The 23,438-nt window shown below is 35.5% G+C and overlaps 2 protein-coding genes across 2 annotated transcripts; one reads left to right on the top strand and one right to left on the bottom strand.

Annotated features, from left to right (window-relative positions):
* Positions 1-5,327: 5,327 nt before the first annotated feature.
* Positions 5,328-7,528, top strand: LOC123905251 (lisH domain-containing protein C1711.05-like). The gene is made up of 3 exons (XM_045954869.1): positions 5,328-6,164; positions 6,354-6,600; positions 7,491-7,528. The coding sequence occupies exons 1-3, from the start codon at positions 5,328-5,330 to the stop codon at positions 7,526-7,528; spliced, it is 1,122 nt and encodes a 373-aa protein (XP_045810825.1).
* A 4,194-nt stretch (positions 7,529-11,722) lies between these two features.
* Positions 11,723-13,337, bottom strand: LOC123906363 (lysine-rich arabinogalactan protein 18). The gene is made up of 2 exons (XM_045956272.1): positions 12,675-13,337; positions 11,723-12,003 (listed from the first exon to the last, which is right to left on the bottom strand). Exons 1-2 carry the CDS (start codon positions 13,248-13,250, stop codon positions 11,923-11,925), a joined length of 657 nt encoding a protein of 218 aa, XP_045812228.1. The 5' UTR covers positions 13,251-13,337; the 3' UTR covers positions 11,723-11,922.
* Between the last annotated feature and the right edge of the window lie 10,101 nt (positions 13,338-23,438).

The following is a 23,438-nucleotide window of genomic DNA, read 5'->3' as shown; positions in this document are numbered from 1 at the left end:
GTCGAGGTTATAAGGCGTAAACCAGGGGTTTGCTGGAGGTCTTAGTTTAAGGCGTAAATCCTAGGGTTTGCTGGAGGTCTTAGTAACTAGAGCTATTAGTGGATTTCCTTCCTGGATTGGTATCCCCCAGAGTAGGCAGTTGGCTGAACTGGGTTAACAATTACTTGTGCACTTTATTTATTCTCTGTCAGTATTTTATATGTTATGTAAGATGTGCCAACAATAGAAACAACATTACTCATAAAGAAGTTGTTGGGACATCTTAGGCAACATCTTTCTAGAGATACCAGAATTTCAATTAGCATCAGAGCAGGCACCTTGTTCTGTTATTTTGGGTGAGCTCCAGGGAAGTATTTTCTGGTACAATGGATAAAGAAGGAGGGTCAGTGTCTAAACCCCCTTTACTGACAGGTCCTGAGAACTATGATTATTGGAAATCTCGTATGGAGGCTTTCATAAAATCAATTGACAGCAGGACATGGAAGGCTGTGTTACATGGATGGGAACCACCAATGGTTCTTGACAAAGATGGCAGGAAAACTGATGTAAAGAAGCCATACGACGAATGGACAAAAGATGAGGATGATCTGGCACTTGACAACTCCAAAGCCTTGTATGCAATTTTCAATGGTGTGGATGCTAACATGTTCAGGCTTGTCAAGAGATGTACTACTACTAAGCATGCCTGGGAAATTCTGAGAAAAGCTCATGAAGGAACATCTAAAGTGAAGCTATCTAAGCTTCAGATGCTCAAAACCAATTTTGAGAATCTCAGAATGAAGGAGGAGGAAAGCATTCATGACTTTCAAATGAATGTGCTTGACTTTGCAAATTCGTTTGATGCACTTGGAAAACCTATCTCAGATGAGGAGCTAGTTGGAAAAATACTCAGATCTTTGCCTAAAAGGTTTTATATGAAGGTGACAGCCATTGAGGAGGCTCATGATCTTTCAAGTCTAAATTTAGATGAACTCATAGGATCACTTCAGACCTATGAAATTGGCTTGAACAGGAGGAATGAAAAGAAAGATAAGAATCTAGCCTTTGCTTCAAAAAGTGGTGCTGATGAACAAATTGAATCTGAAGGTGAAGAAAGCTTAGCTGAGTCTATGGCTATGCTTGGGAGACAGTTCAACAAGTTGATGAAAAAAGTGGATCAAAGACCCAAGTCAAATGGTCGATTCAACAACAACAAACAATCCAGCTTTCAGAAAAAGGCAAGTGAAGATGAAAAAGGAGTAAGATGCCATGAATGTGAAGGTTTTGGCCATATCAGAACTGAATGTCCAACCTTTCTAAAAAGACAAAAGAAAAGTCTTGTGGTTTCATGGTCTGATACAGATTCAGAGGAGGAAGAATCTGCTAAATTTGTTAAAGCATTAACAGGAGTTTGTGTATCTGACTCAGAATCATGTGATGATGAGGTAACTTATGAAGAACTAGCTGCTACTTACAAAGATCTTCATAATAGAAGCATAGAGGTTTGCAAAGCATTGGAGAAACAAAAGAAAATCAATGGCAAACTGCAAGCTGAAAGAAATGAGTTACTCACAAGTAAGATTCATCAGTTGGAAATAGAAAAGTCCAACCTCCTAAGTAAGATTGCTGTACAAAGAGAAGAAGTGGCCAAGTTAAATGCTGACTTGGATCATGTCACAAAGGTGGCTAAAATGATGACCAAAGACACTGATGCCTTTGAAGAAATGTTACAAAGACAAAACTATGGGAAACCTAAGCCCATTGGTTTTGAACATGAAAGAGTAAAGCAGCAGATGGAGTTCAACAATGCCACCATACACACTCCAATCAACAGAATTTTTGTGTCAGGAGGATTGTCGCAACAACCTATGGAACATCCTATGCCCAGGTTCTATAATTGGACATGTCATCATTGTGGAAGGAAAGGACATATTAGGCCTTTCTGCTATAGGCTGCACGGATATCCAAGGAGAGTTCATCAAGAGTTACATACTCCTGCCTTTCCTAATGTTACAACTAGAAAAGAATGCAGAGAAAAGAAGAAGATCACAGGTCTGATAGCTCATACATCCTTGAGAGCTTCTTCAAGAGAAACCTGGTACTTTGATAGTGGCTGTTCTAGACATATGACAGGTGTTGAACACTATCTTGAAGATCTGAAGTCTTATGCTACCAGTTTTGTGACGCTTGGAAATGGAGCCAAAGGAGAGATTAAGGGAGTTGGTAAACTTACAAACTATGGCTAACCAAAGCTAGATAATGTGTTACTTGTAAAAGGACTTAAAGCAAATCTAATCAGCATAAGCCAACTTTGTGATCAAGGCATGAAAGTAAACTTCACAAAAACTGAATGCCTAGTTACAAATGAGCAAGGAGAGCTGTTGATGAAAGGAGTAAGGTCAAGAGACAACTGTTATCTTTGGATTCCTAAAGAAGAAGACAATTTATCCACATGTTATATTAGCAAAGAAGATGAGGTAAAGTTGTGGCACCAAAAACTTGGCCACCTGCACCTTAAGGGCATGAAAAAGGCAATAGCTAAAGAGGCAATCAGAGGTCTTCCTAAACTCAAAATAGAGGAAGGAAGTATATGTGGAGAATGCCAAATAGGGAAGCAGACAAAGATGTCGCATCCAAAGTTGCAACATCTTACCACAACAAGGGTGCTAGAATTGCTGCACATAGACCTTATGGGGCCAATGCAAGTGGAGAGCCTTGGAGGAAAAAGGTACGCATTTGTCATGGTAGATGACTTTTCAAGGTTCACATGGATTGAATTTCTAAAAGACAAATCTGAAAGTTTTGATGCATTCAAAGAACTTTGCCTTCAACTTCAAAGAGAAAAGAACTCTGCTATTGTGAGGATACGAAGTGATCATAGTAAAGAGTTTGAGAATGCAAGCTTCCTTGAATTTTGTACCTCTGAAGGAATCAAGCATGAATTCTCAGCTCCAATCACACCTCAACAAAATGGTGTTGTTGAAAGGAAGAACAGGACAATTCAAGAGTCAGCCAGAGTAATGTTGCATGCAAAACATCTTCCATATCAATTATGGGTTGAGGCTATGCATACTGCCTGTTACATTCACAATCGTGTCACTCTCAGAACTGGAACCTCCACTACACTATATGAACTGTGACCAACTGTGAAACACTTTCATGTGTTTGGAAGTAAATGTTACATTTTATCTGATAGAGAACACAGAAGAAAAATGGATCCTAAAAGCGAAGAAGGGTTATTTCTTGGATACTCAACAAACAGCAGGGCCTATAGAGTTTACAACAAGAGAACCAAGGTAATAGTAGAATCTATCAATGTTGTGATTGATGATTTAACATCTGCAAGAACATCAGACACTGAAGAAGATGTTGCAACAACTTTGCCAACATCTGAAGAAACTGTAGCAGAGAAAGAATCAGATTCAGATGATGAATCAACTATTCCTACACCTGGTCCTGTAAGCAAAGTTCCTTTAATAAGAATACAGAAGAACCATCCCAAGGATCTCATCATTGGAAATCCTAACTAGGGAATTGCTACAAGAAGGACAAATGAAGTGGTTACTAATTCATGTTTTGTTTCAAAGTTTGAGCCTAAAAATGTAAAAGAGGCTCTTACTGATGAGTTTTGGATAGAAGCCATGCAAGATGAACTAACTCAGTTTAGAAGAAGTGATGTGTGGGATCTTGTTCCCAGACCCAATGGTGTTAATGTCATAGGCATAAAATGGGTGTTCAAGAACAAATCAGATGAAAATGGTGTTGTAACAAGAAACAAGGCAAGATTAGTGGCTCAAGGGTATACTCAGGTTGAAAGACTTGATTTTGATGAAACATTTGCGTCAGTAGCAAGACTGGAATCTATTAGGCTACTTCTTGGTATAGCATGCATCTTTAAATTTAAGCTGTACCAAATGGATGTCAAGAGTGCCTTTCTTAATGGGTACTTACATGAAGAAGTTTATGTGGAGCAGCCAAAAGGTTTTGTAGATCCTGCCAATCCTGATCATGTGTACAAGCTAAAGAAAGCTCTTTATGGACTGAAACAGGCTCCAAGGGCTTGGTATGAGAGGCTGACAAATTTCCTTGTTAGTCAAGGATACAGAAAAGGAGGCCATGACAAAACCTTGTTTGTTAAAGAACAGGAAGAAAAGCTGATGATTGCCCAAATTTATGTTGATGACATAGTATTTGGAGGAATGTCTGAAAAGATGGTGCAACATTTTGTACAACAAATGCAGTCAGAGTTTGAAATGAGTTTAGTAGGTGAGCTAACATACTTCCTTGGTCTACAAGTCAAACAGATGGAAGACACCATATTTGTTTCTCAAAGCAAGTATGCGAAGAATATGATCAAGAAGTTTGGAATGGACACTGCAGCACACAAGAGAACTCCAGCTGCTACCCATCTGAAGCTAACCAAAGATGAGAATGGCATTGATGTTGATCAAAGCCTATACAGGAGCATGATTAGCAGTCTCTTGTATCTTACAGCTAGTAGACCTGACATCACCTTTGCTGTTGGAGTATGTGCAAGATATCAAGCCAAGCCAAAGATGAGCCATCTTGTACAAGTCAAAAGAATTCTGAAGTATATAAAGGGCACCAGTGATTATGGAATTCTGTACTCCCAGACAAAGAATTCTACCTTGGTAGGGTATTATGATGCAAATTGGGCTGGAAGTGCTGATGATAGAAAGAGCACTTCAGGAGGTTGCTTCTTTTTGGGTGATAATTTAATCTCATGGTTCAGCAAGAAGCAGAATTGTGTGTCTCTATCTACTGCAGAGGCTGAATACATAGCTGCAGGTAGCAGTTGTTCCCAGCTAATGTGGATGAAACAGATGCTGAAAGAATATAATGTCGACCAAGATGTCATGACATTATATTGTGACAACTTGAGTGCAATCAATATCTCAAAGAATCCAGTTCAACACTCAAGAACCAAACATATAGACATCAGGCATCACTTCATTAGAGACCTTGTGGAAGAAAATTGCGTGGAACTTAAGCATATTGGTACAAGTGAACAGCTAGCTGATATTTTTACAAAGGCACTTGATGCAAATCAGTTTGAGTTTTTAAGGGGCAAATTAGGAATTTGCCTGCATGAAGAAGCATAGCAGTTACAGCAGTTAAGGCGTGCAAAAGGAAACCGTTTTCTCTTCCATCCATTAATGCACGCTAATTTAGGGAAATTATTGCAAACTTCCCTTAAATGTGTCATCACACGCAATCAATTCCTTTTCTTCCAAAAATTTAACTCTGCTCGAGAACCCTATTCTCATACTTCTCCATTCAAACTCCATTGTTTCATCTTCTCAAATCTCAGAAATCACCATTCCAACATGTCTGAATCTTCTCAAACCACTAAGTCTACTCGATCCACACGATCAAAGGCAAAGATTGAATCGTCTCAAATCATCAAAGATGTTGTTCCTGTTACGAATGTTCGTACTAGCACAACCAAAGTTCAATCAAGTGTTGCTGAGAAGAAAGTAAAAGGAAAATCAGTTGAAAAGAAGAAAATTCCTAAAGTAAGTGACGATATCTCTCCTTCTATTGATAAATCTAGTAAAGGAAGTTCTAAGAAGAAAAGAAGAGATTACAAATCTAGAATCCCTCTGTCTATGTCTGATTTGGTTTTTGAGTCGAATGTTAACACATCTGAGAAAGCAACTGAAACCAACGAAGGAGAACCTCAGAACCCTAATCCTGTGTCTGAAGTTGTTGAAACAATTATTCCAACCGCTGATAACCCTAGTCAGGTGGATTTGGGATCTGACGCTGAAAGGAAGGATCTTAATTCTAAACCAGTTGAAACTGAAATGGAAGACGCCCCGACAGAGGTTGAACCTGAAATTGCTGATAAATCACCAACAATTGCTGAGATGGTGACTAAAAAATCAACCCATGTTGTCACTGAAGAAGTTGTCATGCCGGATGTTGAGACATCCCTGAATGAGCATGAAGAAGTTGAAACTGTTGAGAAGGAAGCCACAAAGGAAACTGCAGTTGAGAAAGATGTTGAGACAACTTGCACAACATCTGAATCTTCTGCTGAAGGAACTGGAACTGCTCAAGAAGATACCTCTGCTGATGAAGAGGATACTCAGACTGAAGAGAGTAACCAAGAGGCTGAAGCTGACAAATCTGTAGAAGCTGAGAAAGAGAAAGAAAAAGATGTAGTGGATGTTGATAATTATGAGACCACCAAGACTGCTGAAAGACCTAGTGGTGGTATAACAAAAAGGCTGAGGAGCTGTACAGGCAATGTTGTGCCCACTGCAAGCAAGACTCCTGCACCAAGAGTGAAAACAAAAGGTGTTGGACCAGTCAAAGGTTGGAGCAAAGTTTTCTCTCCTCCCAGCAAGAAGAAGGAGACCCTGAAAAGGAAGAAGGAGTCATCTAGTGACTCAGACTATGATGCTGCTGAAGATGTTACTAACATCCCATCTCTAAACCCTAAGAAGGCTACTGCAAAGAAGGCTCCTCAAGGTATTGAAGAAGCCCCTTGTGACAACATTTCTTTCCATCGTGCTGCCTTTGCACTAAGATGGGACTACATCTACCAGAGGAGATTAGCTGTTGAGAGGGAATTGACCAAAGATGCTCTAAAATGTCAAGACATCTTTGACTACATCAAGGAAGTTGGTCTGCTGAAGACAGTCTGTGATTTCAGTCCCTGCTATGAGCTGCTGGTGAAAGAATTTCTGGTGAATATTCCTGAAGAATGTGATAACCCACTGAGCAAGGACTACCACAAAGTTTTTGTCAGAGGTAAATGTATCAATTTTTCTCTTGTTGTCATCAATAATTACTTAGGTAGGTCTGTAGAACCTAAGGCTGAATTAGAGGTTGCAAATGATGTTGTGAGTGCTGAAATAACTGCTGGTAAGGTCAAAGTGTGGCCCAAGAAGAAACTGATACCCACTAGTAAGTTGAATGTCAAGTATGTCATCCTCAATAGGATAAGGTCAACAAATTGGGTATCATCTAAGCATGCAACCAATGTTGCCACCAACCTGGGTAGATTTATATATGCTGTAGGAACCAAGGTTGACTATGATTATGGCACTTTTATCTTTGATCAAACCATTAAGCATATCAGATCTACTGCTGTGAAAATGCCAATAACATTTCCATCTCTTTTATGTGGAATCATCTTGGATCAATATCCAGACATCAAGGTTGTGACTGACACTCCAAAGAAGAGGGAATCTGGTTTTACTTTTCATCATAAGCTATTTGGTAATCATGTTGCTGATAATGTTGGAACATCTGCTGCTGGAGCTGGCACTATGACCAAAAAGGAGATTATTGCTGGTTTGAAGGTTCAATGTCAGGACATTGACAAACAGCAGGCTGAGCTTGAGGAAAGAAAGAAAATATTTCTGAAGATGATTGAAGGACTGGAAGCTGATGAGGTACTGTCAAAGCTAGTGCAAATGTGGCTGCTACAGGTGATCAAAACAATGCTGATGAGGATGAAGGATATGATACTGCTACAGATGAGGATGATGACTCTCATAGTAGTAATGATGAATGATTTTGTAATCTTTTTACTTTTTGGTTTTGCTGTACTTTGTTATTTGGTTTGTGGGTTTTGTGCCCTGGATTTAGCACCTTCTGAGTGCATGGTCTGTACTTTGTTTAATTCTGCACTTTGGATACTTTACTTTCCTATTTTGGCACATTTTGTGGCAAAAAAAGGGGGAGTAGCATTTTGATTTGTTTGTTTCTGCTACATGTTGTTGTGTCTTCTGTTATGACATGTTTTAAGTAGCAGTAAGCAAGTATTCAGGGGGAGTAAATTTTTTTACCCTGAGATGATGCACAAGCTGATGAATTCAGGGGGAGTCTGCTACTAAATGGATGCTTCCCTGATTGGACGAACATGTGCTAGAAGATGTGCTCAATGACATATGCTTTGATTGATCATTTGCTCTGATACCATGCTAAGACAAACATGTTAAAACATCTTTGCTAAACATGTTTTATTTTTGCTCGAGGCTATTTGATGATAACTCCGCTGCTGCTGCCTCTGATGCATATATTTTTCATCATTGTGAAATTTTGTTTAAAAGATGCTCTAACATCCTTCTTTTATGTAATCATGGTGATTTGAAGGATTGCGCTTTTTTTCATCTCTCAAAGGTAATGGCCTGAAATTGTTTTAGCCAAAAATTGCCAAAGGGGGAGATTGTTGGATATTTGAAATTGGCTTAATTTTGCTAAAACAAATATTCTAACAAGATGTTGGAAAACATGTTACAACATCATATTTATTAAAGGAAATCTCGCGCATTTATGAGAGCATCTGCTATATATGGAAATCCACTGATAAACACGCTTATTGAAGATTTGATCTGATCAGGAGCTTTAAGGATAAGACAAACTTAATGGAATAGCTGGATGACTTATCCTATCTTCTAAAGTCCCTTAAACACTTTTGGAAAGTCTTGATATATCCTTAATGAAGATTGAAAAAGTATCAGATCACCTTTTATGATTCTCAAGGAGCGTCCTATTGATTCTGAAGCAAGAGGAGCGTGCTATTATGCTATATATACGAAGACCAAGCTCAAGACTAAGTATCTCATTGAAAAGTATTAGTTACACATATTGAGTCTTTGTTGAGTCTTTTATTATTTGATTGTAATTCTTGCTTGTGGATTCTATAACACGAGTTAAGAAGTGAGTTTATTATTTTAAGGTTACTCCTAAGCTTTGAAGTACGGAGTTTACCGTGTGTGATTCACTTGAAGCTTTTAAGCAAAAGTGAAGTAGTGTCTTGGTAAGTTGTTGCCACATCATTCCCAACATTGTTTAAACAACACAGGTTGTGTTGTGTGAGTGGAAGTGAGATGGGATCTCATGTCTAGGAGTACCTAGGCAGAAGTTGCATGAGTAGTGTCGAGGTTATAAGGCGTAAACCAGGGGTTTGCTGGAGGTCTTAGTTTAAGGCGTAAATCCTAGGGTTTGCTGGAGGTCTTAGTAACTAGAGCTATTAGTGGATTTCCTTCCTAGATTGGTATCCCCCAGAGTAGGCAGTTGGCTGAACTGGGTTAACAATTACTTGTGCACTTTATTTATTCTCTGTCAGTAATTTATATGTTATGTAAGATGTGCCAACAATAGAAACAACATTACTCATAAAGAAGTTGTTGGGACATCTTAGACAACATCTTTCTAGAAATACCAGAATTTCAAAGTCGATGAATCTGAATTTGTATAAATGCTTGGCCACTAAAAGGAGATTTGTTGGAGGAAGATTATAAAGTGAGAGCCTATGTTATACCAAACTGCCCTTGATGGCTAAGTAAAGAACATTGAGTGTGGCTTTGGAATTGAACATTTCTTCCTAGCAAAGGAAACTTATGAAAGGGATAAACTTTAGTATATTTGTGCTTAAAGAAAAATCCACTACAACACAATTTTGGCTTGTCTTCATTAACTAAAAAAAAGTCATTACACTACACCACAACTAATAATAAATTATAGCAAGCTGCAAGGTGAAGAAATTATCATATGATACAAGAAAAGAAAAATATATCTGATAGATTAATGATAGTGAAAGATTATCAAACTTTTTAATTATTGAAAGCCAACTATAGTATGTTACAAAGATCTAACACGTGAAAGTATAATGGTGACTTGACTTGCAGCCCGTAGCCATAAATAGCGACTCATAACTAGCCAATATTTGTTAGGACTTATGTGGTAGGTAACATGTAGTCCAAACTATAAAAATGTGGCTTTGTTTATTTGTCATAGTCATACATGATCCTACGGAATCACTGAATCTGGTAATTGGCACGTTATATTCATAGAAATATTTGCAAGGAAATTTATTTCTTTAGGTCTTGGTTGTTAATTACATTGACATATAATGGAAGATTCAATGATTTTTTGTAATATATTAGACATCACATGATTGATATACTCGAATAAGATATATATGTGAATATATATACATATATCCATAAGAGGCTATCATTTGAAGCATTGCAAAAAGAGAAGAAAAGAGTAAACTATGAAAGATTAAGTTGAATCATTATAACCATATAAAAGCATAAATTCTAACGCAAGCTTAGAAAAAGTTTTGAGTAATGATTATGTGCATAATTGGATGGGACTATGATCATTGAATCATTGTAACCATTTAGCAAAATCACGGTGGCCTTGTGATTTTGTGAAGTTTTAGAATGTAATTTTTAAAATTACGGTTAATTTAAACATGTACTATGTCTTGGATGATATAGTAGTATACTAGTATTGTTGGTTTATTTTATATTCTTTCTACCACAAAATTACTATATCATCTAAAGATAATTTTACCAAAAGTTTCTTCTTTTTTTACTGAAGTTAAAATTGCATTTCAACATCAATAAGAGAAGCAATATAACCAGGGATATGTAAAACTAAAAACAATTGAGAACAAGCATGAGATGTGGCTATTCGTGCACAAGTAATTGAACCAAACAATATTGTTACTCCTTCGAAAATAGATTAATTAACTGAGGCTCTCAATAATAGCTCTTCTCCAACACAAATACTCAAAGAAAATTGGATTCTTGCTCTCGCTTCCATTGACCATGGAGAATTGAAGAACGGATTCTTGTTGATTTGCTTTCTATGGCATTCAACACCGAAGTTTTGTGCCACCAATCGTTATGTTGTGGATTTCTCACATAAAAGATAGGGTTTTACATAAAGAAGAGAGGACAATTTACCGATGTTTTAGTCATTTTAGCCCTTCAAAAATCGATCAATTGAGTCTCTATGATGTGGCAATGAGGTTACGTCCATGTGAGAATGCCACAAACACATTTAACATCTAGCTAACAGAAAAACTTGGTTGAGGGACTGACTCAAGTGACACATTTAACATCTAGCACACATTTGACGAGAGGACAAGATCAATGCAGGGAAGAATATATAGTTTACATAAAATCTGAACATAGAAAGGAAACAAATGAAGAGAAAGTAAATAGCTATTGACAATTTTACCAATGTTTCGGTCCTTAGAACATTAAAAAATCGGTCAATTTAGTCTTTATATAGTAGTGAGGTTACATCCACGTAAAAATGCCACAAACACATTTAAAGTCTAGCTAACAAAACACATTCAAAATAGTGATTATACTCATTTTGTACATATACACATGATGACATGAACAACAATAACTATGAACTACCCTTCAAATTAAAAAGTACATAAATGTATAATTTCAACTTTTAAAATTACACCACTTATGAATATTGATGTGTAGATAATGTCCTGATAACAATTTTCTTTAGTTTTAGATTTAGTAGTATTTTTCTTTTGTCTTGTCTTCGTTTCTTGCTCTTGCACAATAAGAAACATTATTTTCCGCTCTTAACAACTCTTTGCATATTCATTATTTTTGTTTTCAATGATGTTGAATTTATATTTATTTTCAACGTAGTCCACCAATTTAAATGAATAAATATCGATTTTTTTTAGTTAAAAACAACTGCAATTGTGCTTCTTCAGCTCTAGTAGTTCGTGTTTGGTTGATATGAATTAAATACATCAGCTTATTTATTTCTTTTTTAAGACCGTGACTAGATGACTAGGAAGTTAGCAAAACACAAACTAGAAATGTATCATTGTCTTGTGTCGGTGCTTACCTCTTCAACCAAACCACAAGGTAAACCCCAAAACAAACACCAGAATCAAAATGGTAAACAACCAATATTATACTAATGTGTAAAATAATGGCAAAATCATAATCTCATCAATATAATAATAGAATATCAAGAGTTTGAAAGAAAGAAAAAAAACAATGGTAAATAAATTTAATGTGTTATTAGCCCATAACAGGGCCAAAATAAGAAAATAAATGATACATGAATGAATATAGCCATATACTAGTAACACAAGTTACACAACAGCAATGGAATCTCATCTCATCTCTAGAACATGAAAACAAGGCTAACCAAGCCCAATGCAAGTCCTCCTATCACCTTCAAGCACCTGATGCTCTCTGCTCCACTCTGCAATACACAACAAAATTCAGATCTTAGTATTGACTCAATTTTTTTTTCTTCTCTTATTGCATTTAATTTTATGTTGTCACAGATAGACAATAATACAATATCAATAATTACCATGACCAAAACATACATTTCTTTTAAAATGCATGTGAGTACATTTATAGCAACAATTACATTTTCTGATTTTAGTACTTATTTTTGGTAAAATTATTTTGAATTCATCATAATTTTAGGGAGATCACGGCTCGATCTCCGCAAATGTGATCGCGATGGGATTTGAACCACTCGATACCAAAATTAGATTAGACAGTCCACTATATAGAGTTGTGAAAACAAAATAAAGAAAAATCTTCAAAAAAATTCATCAAATCCACCTCAATAGTGGCGCGTGACTACACAAACATGATAAGATAAGACAACATTTGAGTTCAAATTCAATCTACATTGAAGCAAAAATATACTCTGTTTTCTGTCTCTCTCAATTTCGGCTAAAAAAATCGAATCTGAATAATCTTATAATTGTTAAACTGTAAAATTAAACTAAGCATTTCAATTTCTTGTGTCACACTATTCAGATCTGAGACTAAAATAGAAAATTCTAGATCTGATATGAATTGTACGAACCGCAAAATATGTAAAAAGCAGAAGAAACAGTTATAACAGAATCATACCTCATCGGCAGCAGTAGTAGCTGGACCAGGAGACGAAGCATCATCACCAGGTCCCGGAGCACCGACAGGTGGTTCCGGAGGACTCAACAATGACGGTGAAGGTGCTGGAGCACCGTGTTTCTTACCTTTCTTTCCCTTTTTCTTTGATTTGCTTGGAGCTTGAGCAGGAACCTCAGCAACCGGTGTAACTGCCGGTGCAGGTGTAGGTGGAGAACTCACTGGAACAGGTGCAGGTGGTGAACTCACCGGAACTGGTGCCGGTGGTGAACTCACTGGAGCAACCACTGGAGGTGTAGCTGCTGGTGCTTTTGCTACTGGAGCAACAGCATTTGCAGGAGATTTAGCCGGAGCCACAGGTGCAGCAGTTGGAGATGTAGCAGGAGCTGATGCTGCTGGTGATTTGGCTACTGGTGCTGGTGCTGTTGGTTTGGTAGGAGCTGCGACGGGAGCGACGGGAGCGGCAGTAGGTGTTTTGACGGTAGGTGCGGTTGTTGGAGCTCCGGTTGGAGATTGTCCTCCGACGCCGGCGAAGATAATGCAGATCAATGCGAGGGAGAGAACACTGTTACGATCCATTTTTTGATGTGTTGATTTTGGGTTTGTGTGAGGTTGGAGGAAAGTGGCAGAGAGGTTTATAAAGAGAGAGAACTATGGTTGGAGTTTGATCTGTGTTATGAGAAAAGGATCAAAGGGTGTTGATTGGTCTTGTGAAGTGGGGCCCATGATAAATGGGACATCACTAACCGTTAGATTAACTTATTTGGGTTGGGAAAAGAAGCTTCGTCTTTTGGGGCCCACTTGTTGTTTTTTATTTCAGTATAATAACATTTTCCATATGGAAAATGTAGAATTAGTGTGCACTAATTAAGGATGTTTATATGGTAATTTATGCATTCTTATCTTAAAATGTAAATAATTATCTTTCCATCATTAATTAAGATATTAATAAGGAAATTTTATATTGTAATTTGTGTATTTAATGTCTTAAAAATGTAAATAATTATCTTTCCATTATTAGTTTTGTTATTTATTTCTTTTTTTAGTATGTTTAACTGGTGTTCCGACACTGTTTAACATGACTTATAAAACATTACTCCTCCCGGTCATTTTATAATATATGATTCATCTTTCTATATTTATCGAATAATTAATGTATATAGTTTATAATATAGACTAAATATATCAATTATTTAAATAATCTAAAATATGTGAATTGTCTTTTATAAAATGAAATGGAGGGAGTATTAAGAATTTAATTTAGGTAACTTGGTTTGTAGCATTCACCAATATTAAGATTGATCTCAAGACTTAGAATGCTGAAAGAAGTATTTAGCGATGAGAACTATACAGTTGATGGTCAAAGTTAAACTCAGACACTTGTAAGATTAGTCAACTTACTAAATGGATTAAATTACGTTGGCGGACCTAATTGGTTTTGCGACATGACATATATTTACTCTGTCCATCGTAAAATATGTCACAGTTTGACTTTCAAACATGTTAGTGTACGATTTTAATCATTAATATTTTCAATTATCAATTAACAAAAATCATAAAAGTTGATATTTTAAATATTTTTTTAAAATAAATTGAATAACATCATATATTTAACATATATCTTTATATGTGGTAGTAAAAATATACAGTCAACAGATTATACGAATAGATAAACACTCTACTATCCAATTTACATTGTTGGATATCGCTACTCCATAGATAAAATTCAATATCATTTTATATTTTCATATTTTAAATTAATTTTAACTATAAAATACCAATGTCCAACAATATAAATTTGAGTACTTAAAAATTTACCATATGAATCATGCATATAAAATTGTGACCTTATTTGGACACAAAAAATTATTGTTTCATAGACAAAAGACAAAATAGTAATAGTATTTTTTTTTAGTTTTAAGACAATTTTAAAGGATTAAAAAACTGTCAAATTATGCACCGTTATAACGAGTGGAGTAGGTGCTAAGTAAGTTCTCAAAATCTGATTATACAATTCAACCAGTCTGGACCTGGGCCCCATTAGGTACATGTGACATCCAACGGTTGGTTAGAAGGGGCATTTCATTTGGTATAGACCAACAAAATAAAAACATAAGGGACAAAGGTATAATTGCATGAATCATATGCTAAAAAAAGTGCATGAATCACATATAGTGACACTTCGCCCAATGTGCTTATGTCTCTGGCTAAGTTTTTTATAGATAAATTTGTATGTTTGAATGAACTTGATAAAATTTTGCTATCACCAATGATGGATGAGTTCAAATGATAAAGAGTTTGAACATCTTAAACTTAAGCATATTATAGTTAGAAATTCGTACTTATATAACAAAAATAATATTTGTTAAATGGTATCTCTTGTAAAAAACAAATGTGATCTTTTAAAAATGTTTTTTTTCATTGACTCTTGACTCTTTTTCTTTTGAGGTTTTTTTTCTTCAAATTAGTCATTTATATTATTCTTTGTATTATAAGTCTATTAATTTCTTACCTTCAATAACCACCTGTACAATTGAAAGTATTTAGTCATTAGAGTATATGTTCGTGGTTGCAAGAATATGGTCTCATGTTAATCTTCAATTAAACTCTATAATCGGCCTACATTTCTAGATGTTCTCTATAGTCATCGATCAAAGCATGTCTTTAGCCTCTTAAAAAATTGGTTATAAAGGTTTGTCCACATAACTAATGTTCTTAGGTGAGACTAAGGTTATCCCTTGTTGATTTAGGGATAGTTTACCCTACATGACCCCAAATAAAAGGTGTTCGACTACGTCTACGTTCGTTTCAAAATCATATCAATCTTTGCTTCCTCCACGATAGTATAGGTTAATATCAAAATATTTTTTTGTATGTTTGAATCACTCTTTTGTTGATATTCAAGGATAGTATTTTCTGCTCCAACTCTATCATGTGGTAGATCATAGGTGTGGAATGGGGTAAGTTGCAACTAGCTAAATCCGCAATTTATTTTTTATATATATACTACGTTAGGATGCTGTGAGCTTGTTCGCAGATTCATCCGTTTTAGTTTTTAGCGATTTTAAATATGTAATAATTTTGATCGATGTAATATCTACCAATTTGAAAGAATGAATATTATTGTTTTTGTTGTCAAAAAATAAGTCATGAGTTTGACCTTTAAAAGACTTGAGAGGAAGTGAGTGACACCAGGATCAGATCCCTCAATCTCTTCACAATATTTTTATTTCATTCGTAATCCCCTTCACCCCCACTTCCCACTTATTCTACCAAAGATCAATCATTCTCTTACTACTTGGTAAATTCCTTGAAAATTGGAATGTACCCCTCTTTATTTTAGGATTTAGATCATACAGTATATCTTTTAGGCAGAAAAGATAAAGCGACATTAAGTAAAATTTAGATAAAGTAGATGATATGATGATGTTTAAAATGGAGTGATCAAAAGAAAAAAAGATAAACGACTAAAAGCTATGTTGCACGGGTACTTCATTTTAGGCAGAGTACCGGTATCAGGTACGTAGCGGGTACCGGTATGCGTACGGTACTCCTATGGTAGGTACCCTCAAAGTACCGAGTTTTTATTTTGTTTTTTCATGCGATTACACGCGTGGTACTTCTGGGGTACGCACGTGGTACTCTCAGGGTACACACATCGTACATATTGCATAAAAAACTATTCTCATTCTTTTTTATTTGTTTATTTTTTAATAAAAATTCACTTTAATTTAGAATTAGAATCGATTCACTCTTCTTCCCTTTTTATTTATTTTTAAAAGTAGAGCCTCATAGTCTTACTACTACTCTTAATTTCCTAAACGTGTAAACCACAATATAACTACTTTTAAAGTTTGTTATTTTTTATGTTTAATTATTTGTTTTAAGAATATAATTTTATTGTTTTAGTTTTTTTTTATACAAACGTACTCGTACCTTAGTTTTTTTAAAAATGTTGTACCACATACCGGTACCAGTACCGGATACCGGTACCGTACCCGCACCTATATATGCAACATAGACTGAAACTTATAGAACTTTTATCTCTCAATTTCACTATATCAAGGTAGCCGTCAAGACATCTATTATTCGGCTGCCTAATTATCATCGATATGATCAATAGAAAAATATACACCGGATACCTTTAATTACCTATTATAGACTATAAGAACATCCACAATGGAGCTTCCTATTTTTTGGTATTTAATCGGGCCTCACGTGTACACATCACTCATTTATAATTTTTTAATAGTAGTACTTAATCTCAATCCCTCCAACCCAACAATTCTTAAAAAGTTTTAAATAGGTCCCACCAATAACACATCTGACCAATAACTCTACATCATTATAAATTGGTCCCACAAAAATGATATAAGTATCAAGTCTTATTTTAGAACTAGTACATATTAGGTACTATTTTGATTTTGCTTCAATGGAAGTACCTATTAGGTACTAGTACTTAAAAAAAAAAAATAAGAACCACCATTGGAGATGGTCTAATGCACCAATTTGTACTACACGTCTACACCTGTTAAATGGTGTACACATAAAAACGAGTTACTACATGAATCTATCTATCTATGTTGTGTTAAATAATAGTTATGTTATTATTGTAGGGGTAGTTTAGTCTTTTATAATCCCTAATTTATATACTCAATTGTAACTCTTGTTCCAAATGTCTTCTTGGTTTATTGTAATGGAAAACCCTAGCCTCCTTTTCTCTTTGAATAATCTCAATAGTTAACATGGTATCAAAGAGCTTGGTTAATCCATTAGCAATTGTTGAAGATTTTTGTTTGGGTTTCTTTTGTAATTCTGGCCTTCGATTTGAATTGTAAAGGTAACAGTTTCACTTATTCCACCGTCTTTTCTCATTGAATTTTCCATTTGTAAGGAATTAGTGGTGTGTGAGAGCCACATCCTATGATAGGCTTTTGTGTTCTTCTTTGGTAGATCATTGTTGAAGATAATCACGTTTTGGATTTGGTTTCTTTTTGCCTTGATAATTGCTTCATATAGGTGACTCACGTGTTGGGATTTTAGGATTTGCTATTTGTGTTGTGACCTTGTTGGTGTGATTGTCTTCTATATTGGGATATTGATTTTATCTATTGTATAAGGAAGTGATATTTTGGATTTGATACGTGTTTTTTGTTGTTGATGAACTCAAATCTAGAGTAGAGGATTATTACATCATTACTAGTGGTTGGATGCCTCTGGTTGGTTGGTATATTGCTTATTGAATTTGTTATTGGTTGGCTCTAGTAAGTTTTGACATTGTGAGTGATTGGTTGGACCTCTACATTTGAAGTAATTGTTTGTTGGTTTATTTGATTGTTTGATAATATGGTTGTGTCTCATTTGACTGCTCCTCCTTCCATTGGCATTGGTATTGATCATGTATATCCACATGAGACTACTTCAAGAGTGTTTGATCTTGCTGAACAGTTCCAAAAATTTCTCGCGACCCAGCCACATGCAACGTCTGTCTCCTCTATTAAAGGTTTGACCCCTTCTAATTGTTCAAGTATTTCTTCTATATGGATCCTTGACTCTGGAGCATCACATCATATGTCATATGATCGTAAGTCTTTTTTGTCTTTAAATCATACTTCATCCGCCTCAGTGATGACTGTTGATGGCACTCCTATGCCATTAGCAGGAATTGGATCAGTGTCCACATCTAATTTGTCTCTTTCTGATGTTTATTATATTCCTAATCTCACTTTGAGTCTTGCTTCTGTTAGTCAGTTGTGTGATTCTGGATACTCTGTTATGTTTTCTTCTACTCATTGTCATGTGCAGGATCCACATTCAGGGAGGTTGATTGGGAAAGGTCGTAGACATGGGGGACTTTATGTTCTGGATGAGCTGAGAGTTCCAGATACTGCAGCCTCAACTTCTACTTCCACTGATTTATCATCTTTTCGATTGAGTTTATCATCCTCTAACTTTTATTTGTGGCATTCTCGTCTTGGTCATGTTTCTGCATCTAGATTAAAATACTTGGCCTCTACTGGAGCTTTGGGAAAATTGCAAATTAGTGATATTTCTGATTGTTGCGGTTGCAAACTTGCTAAATTTTCTGCTTTGCCATTTAATAAAAGTGCTTCTGTGTCCAAAGCACCTTTTGACTTAGTTCATTCTGATGTATGGGGTCCATCACCGGTTCTTACAAAAGGTGGATCTCGATATTATGTCTTATTTATTGATGATTATACTCGTTATTGTTGGGTTTATCTAATGAAAAATCGTTCTGAGTTTTTTGAAATTTATCATATGTTTCGTGCTATGGTTAAAACTCAACATAATGCTGTTATAAAGTGTTTTCGTTGTGATCAAGGTGGTGAATATACTTCTAATAAATTCTATGAGTTGCTTGCTTATGATGGTACAATTCAGCAGACCTCTTGTACTGATACTCCTCAACAAAATGGCGTTGCTGAGAGAAAACATCGTCATATTGTTGAAACTGCTCGTTCTCTTTTGTTGTCTGCTTCTGTTCCAACTGAGTTTTGGGGTGAAGCAATTCGTACTGCTGTCCATGCTATTAATAGGATTCCGTCGTCGGTCACCTCAGGTTTGTCTCCCTTTGAAAAATTATATGGTTATAGTCCTGATTATTCTTCTTTGAAGGTATTTGGTTCTACTTGTTTTGTTCTTCTCCCACAAGTAGAACGAAATAAATTGTCTCCTCGTTCTACCATATGTGTCTTTCTTGGTTATGGGGATGGTCAAAAGGGTTATCGTTGTTATGACCCTTCAAGTAAAAAATTGTATGTTTCTCGTCATGTTGTGTTTCTTGAGCACATACCATTTTTCTCTCTTTCGTCTGATACGCATACTCCTAGCAAGTCTGAAATAATTAATATTGATCCTTTCGGTGTCGATAATGATATGTCTAGTGATTGTAATTTTGAGAACTGCAGGGATGGTACTAGTGCTACTCCAGATACATATGCCCCTTTTGTCCCATCAGCTACTCAACAACCTCCTACGACTGTTGTTCCTACTGCACCTCCTCTACCACCTCCACCACCAACACCACCACCACCTCCTCGTTATCCTTCTCGTGATCGTAAGTCTACTCAATTGCCTGATTTTGTTTATTCAATTTATTCTGATTCTTTTGCTTCTTTTCTTACATCTATTTATAGTTTGTCTGAGCCCTCGTCCTATAAAGAAGCTATTCTTGATCCTCTTTGGCAGAAGGCTATGGCTGAGGAACTTGCGGCTTTGCACAAGACAAATACTTGGGACATAGTACCTCTTCCGCCAGGAAAACGTGCTATTGGGTCTCGTTGGGTATACAAGATTAAAACCAAGTCTGATGGGTCAGTTGAGCGTTACAAAGCCCGTCTTGTGGCTAAGGGATTCTCTCAACAATATGGTATGGATTATGAAGAAACATTTGCTCCTGTGGCCAAAATGACTACTATTCGCACTCTTATTGCTGTTGCATCTGTTCGTCAGTGGAATATTTCTCAAATGGATGTTAAAAATGCTTTTTTAAATGGTGATCTTCAGGAGGAAGTTTATATGGTACCTCCATCAGGTGTTTCTCATAATCAGGGTGAAGTATGTAAGTTGAAGAAAGCTTTATATGGTTTGAAACAAGCTCCAAGAGCTTGGTATGAGAAGTTCTCTACTGTGATTAGATCTCTTGGATTTTGCTCTAGTGATCATGACTCTGCTTTATTTGTTAAGACAACTTCTCATGGTCGTATTATACTTTCTTTATATGTTGATGATATGATTATTACAGGTGATGATGTTGATGGGATTTGTGAGTTGAAGTTACAGTTAGCTAAAAGATTTGAAATGAAGGATTTAGGTCTTCTTCGCTACTTCTTAGGGATTGAAGTTGCCTATTCTCGTAAGGGTTATCTTTTATCTCAATCCAAGTACATTGCAAACATTCTTGAGCAAGCAGGTCTCTCTTATACTCGAGCAGTAGACAGTCCCTTAGAGATGAATGTGAAATATGTTCCTTCTGATGGGGTTCCTCTATCGGATCCTACTTTGTACCGTACTTTGGTTGGAAGCTTGGTCTACCTTACTATTACTAGACCCGATATTGCTTATGCAGTGCATGTTGTTAGTCAGTTTGTTGTTTCTCCCACTACAGTACATTGGGCAGCCGTGCTTCGTATTCTCCGTTATCTTCGGGGAACTCAATTTCAGAGTCTTTTGTTTCCGTCATCCTCTTCCTTAGAGTTACGTGCTTACTCTGATGCTGATTGGGCTGGTAATCCTACTGACCGTAAGTCTACCACAGGTTTTTGTATTTTTCTTGGAGATTCTCTTATCTCTTGGAAGAGTAAGAAACAAGATATTGTTTCCCGCTCTTCTACAGAAGCTGAGTATCGTGCTATGGCATCTACCACTACTGAAATAGTTTGGTTGCGTTGGTTACTTTCTGATATGGGTGTGACTCTTTCTGAACCAACTCCTATGTATTGTGATAACAAGAGTGCAATTCAAATTGCCCACAACTCTGTATTTCATGAACGTACCAAACACATTGAGATCGACTGTCATTTCACACGTCACCATCTTCAACATGGTACCATTACTTTGCCGTTTATTACTTCCTCCTTGCAGATTGCTGATTTGTTCACGAAGACACATTCTATTAAACGTTTTCGTTTCTTAATTGACAAACTCTCGATGCTCCATGCTACCACATCGTGAGTTTGAGGGGAGATGTTAAATAATAGTTATGTTATTATTGTAGGGGTAGTTTAGTCTTTTATAATCCCTAATTTATATACTCAATTGTAACTCTTGTTCCAAATGTCTTCTTGGTTTATTGTAATGGAAAACCCTAGCCTCCTTTTCTCTTTGAATAATCTCAATAGTTAACATGTTGTACTCCATATCCGTCTAAAAAAGATTGTCTTTTAAGGTTGTTTCACACATATTAAGAAATATAATGATGTTAAAAAAAATATTTTTACTAAATTACCCCTATTAGTTATAGGTTTGTTTCCTTGAGAATAGTTCATATAGTAATTATTAGGGGATACCATTGGAAAGTACTACATTGAAAAGTGAGAATGACAATTATTTTGAGACAAAATTTTATTCCTAAAGTGACAATTATTTTGGGATGGAGGGAGTATTGTTGTATCTTTTCATTTGTTGGTTGGTGATACAGCTGGGTTCTTATTTTATTTGTAGGACATATCATTGTGTAATCATTCATTCTAATGAACTACTACTACTGTAATAGTATCATTTCCAGCCATTATTGTCTAGAAGATATTACAAGGGGAGCTGGCATGGTCAAATTGTAGACCCCGCGTCAACATACATACAGTATAAGGATTTCAATCTTCCCATTGAAAATAGTCAAAACTCAAAATACTAGTAGTACCGGTAATGTTTTTAGTTTTTGAGAAATACTAACAAGTCTTTTAAGTTTAGATTAGAGATTAGACAAAAAAAAATTAGACTAAAGGTTTATTTTGGTCTCTTATAAAATATTTTGAGATACAATGTACATCTGTCTCTTATATAAGGGATGAACAAGAAAAATAAACAACATGCAAGGTCAACATGTATAATGGACAACAAACTTCAATACTGAAAATAAATAAGAGATGTCACAAAGATGCTAAGGACTTATAAAAGCCTAACATTGGAGATGCTCTGAGAGTTTTACGTACATAGTTGTTCCCCCATTGTGGTTCGCATTGATCTCTTTAAATTATAATCTCTATTGTTGTTTTAAGGTTAATTGGGATCTTCAATTCATGTAGCTAGGTTCTTATGTTTTTATAATGTTTTGGTTGGACGAGATTAGTGTTTCTGCAAATTATTTGGTGAGGGAATAATGTCATTTGGCGGCACGAATGCATAACATGGTGGATTGGTTAATTTCTCTTCTTCGTTGGTATCATTTTTTTTAGCGACATTAGTTAGTATGACTTCTATTATATTAAAGACTAATGGTGGTTAGATCATCATGATTTAATGGAGAAATTGACAATATAACACTCAGCCATTTTTTCAAGTTGGCATTAACATTAGTAACTTATACATCACATGTTTAACTTGACATTTCAACAATCAATTAATTTATTATTAGGCTAAATATTTTAGCTGAATTCACACTCAAAACTTCGCAGTTATGTGATACTTCTCATTTTATCAAATGAAAAAAAAAATACAAGCAAAAATTTAATAGTAATATTTTTTGTTGATAATAGAAGTAATAAATTTAGATCAATGTATTTGATATTTAATTTATATTTAGGAATCTCGCCATAGAAAATGAAACTACATATCACTTTTTAGGGTTTCATCACAACAATCAGCATGGTTGAGAGAAAATCAAACTACATAAGCTAAAACTCAGCCTGAAACAGAATATTAATATGCAAACTTTCACTCAGCTTAACTAAACAAGGATTAAATATTACAAATTTACAGTTTAAGTACGTACACCGACATCATACTCCATCCAGAGATGGGGTGGGGAGGCTGGATAGTGGATGCTGCTCTCATATTATACATCATAAGTTTTTAATACTTTTAGCCAAAAATAAATATTATATTTTACACGTATATATATGTGCATGTACACTATTTTATAGTATCTAACTATACATACAATGTATATATTTTTTCCTATTATTATAGGACCTTTGTTTTCCAACTCTTTGGCCTACAGCGTCATCATAATTAAAGATTAAAAGCATGTAAGCAGCATGAAAATTATTTTGGCTGAAAGTGCTTATATATTTTTTAAAATATGATTTT

The sequence above is a fragment of the Trifolium pratense genome, linkage group LG2 (assembly GCF_020283565.1).
Source record: "Trifolium pratense cultivar HEN17-A07 linkage group LG2, ARS_RC_1.1, whole genome shotgun sequence".
NCBI classification, from domain to species: domain Eukaryota; kingdom Viridiplantae; phylum Streptophyta; class Magnoliopsida; order Fabales; family Fabaceae; genus Trifolium; species Trifolium pratense.
Note: the sequence above shows the minus strand (reverse complement) of the source record. Positions and strands in the feature narration are given on the sequence as shown.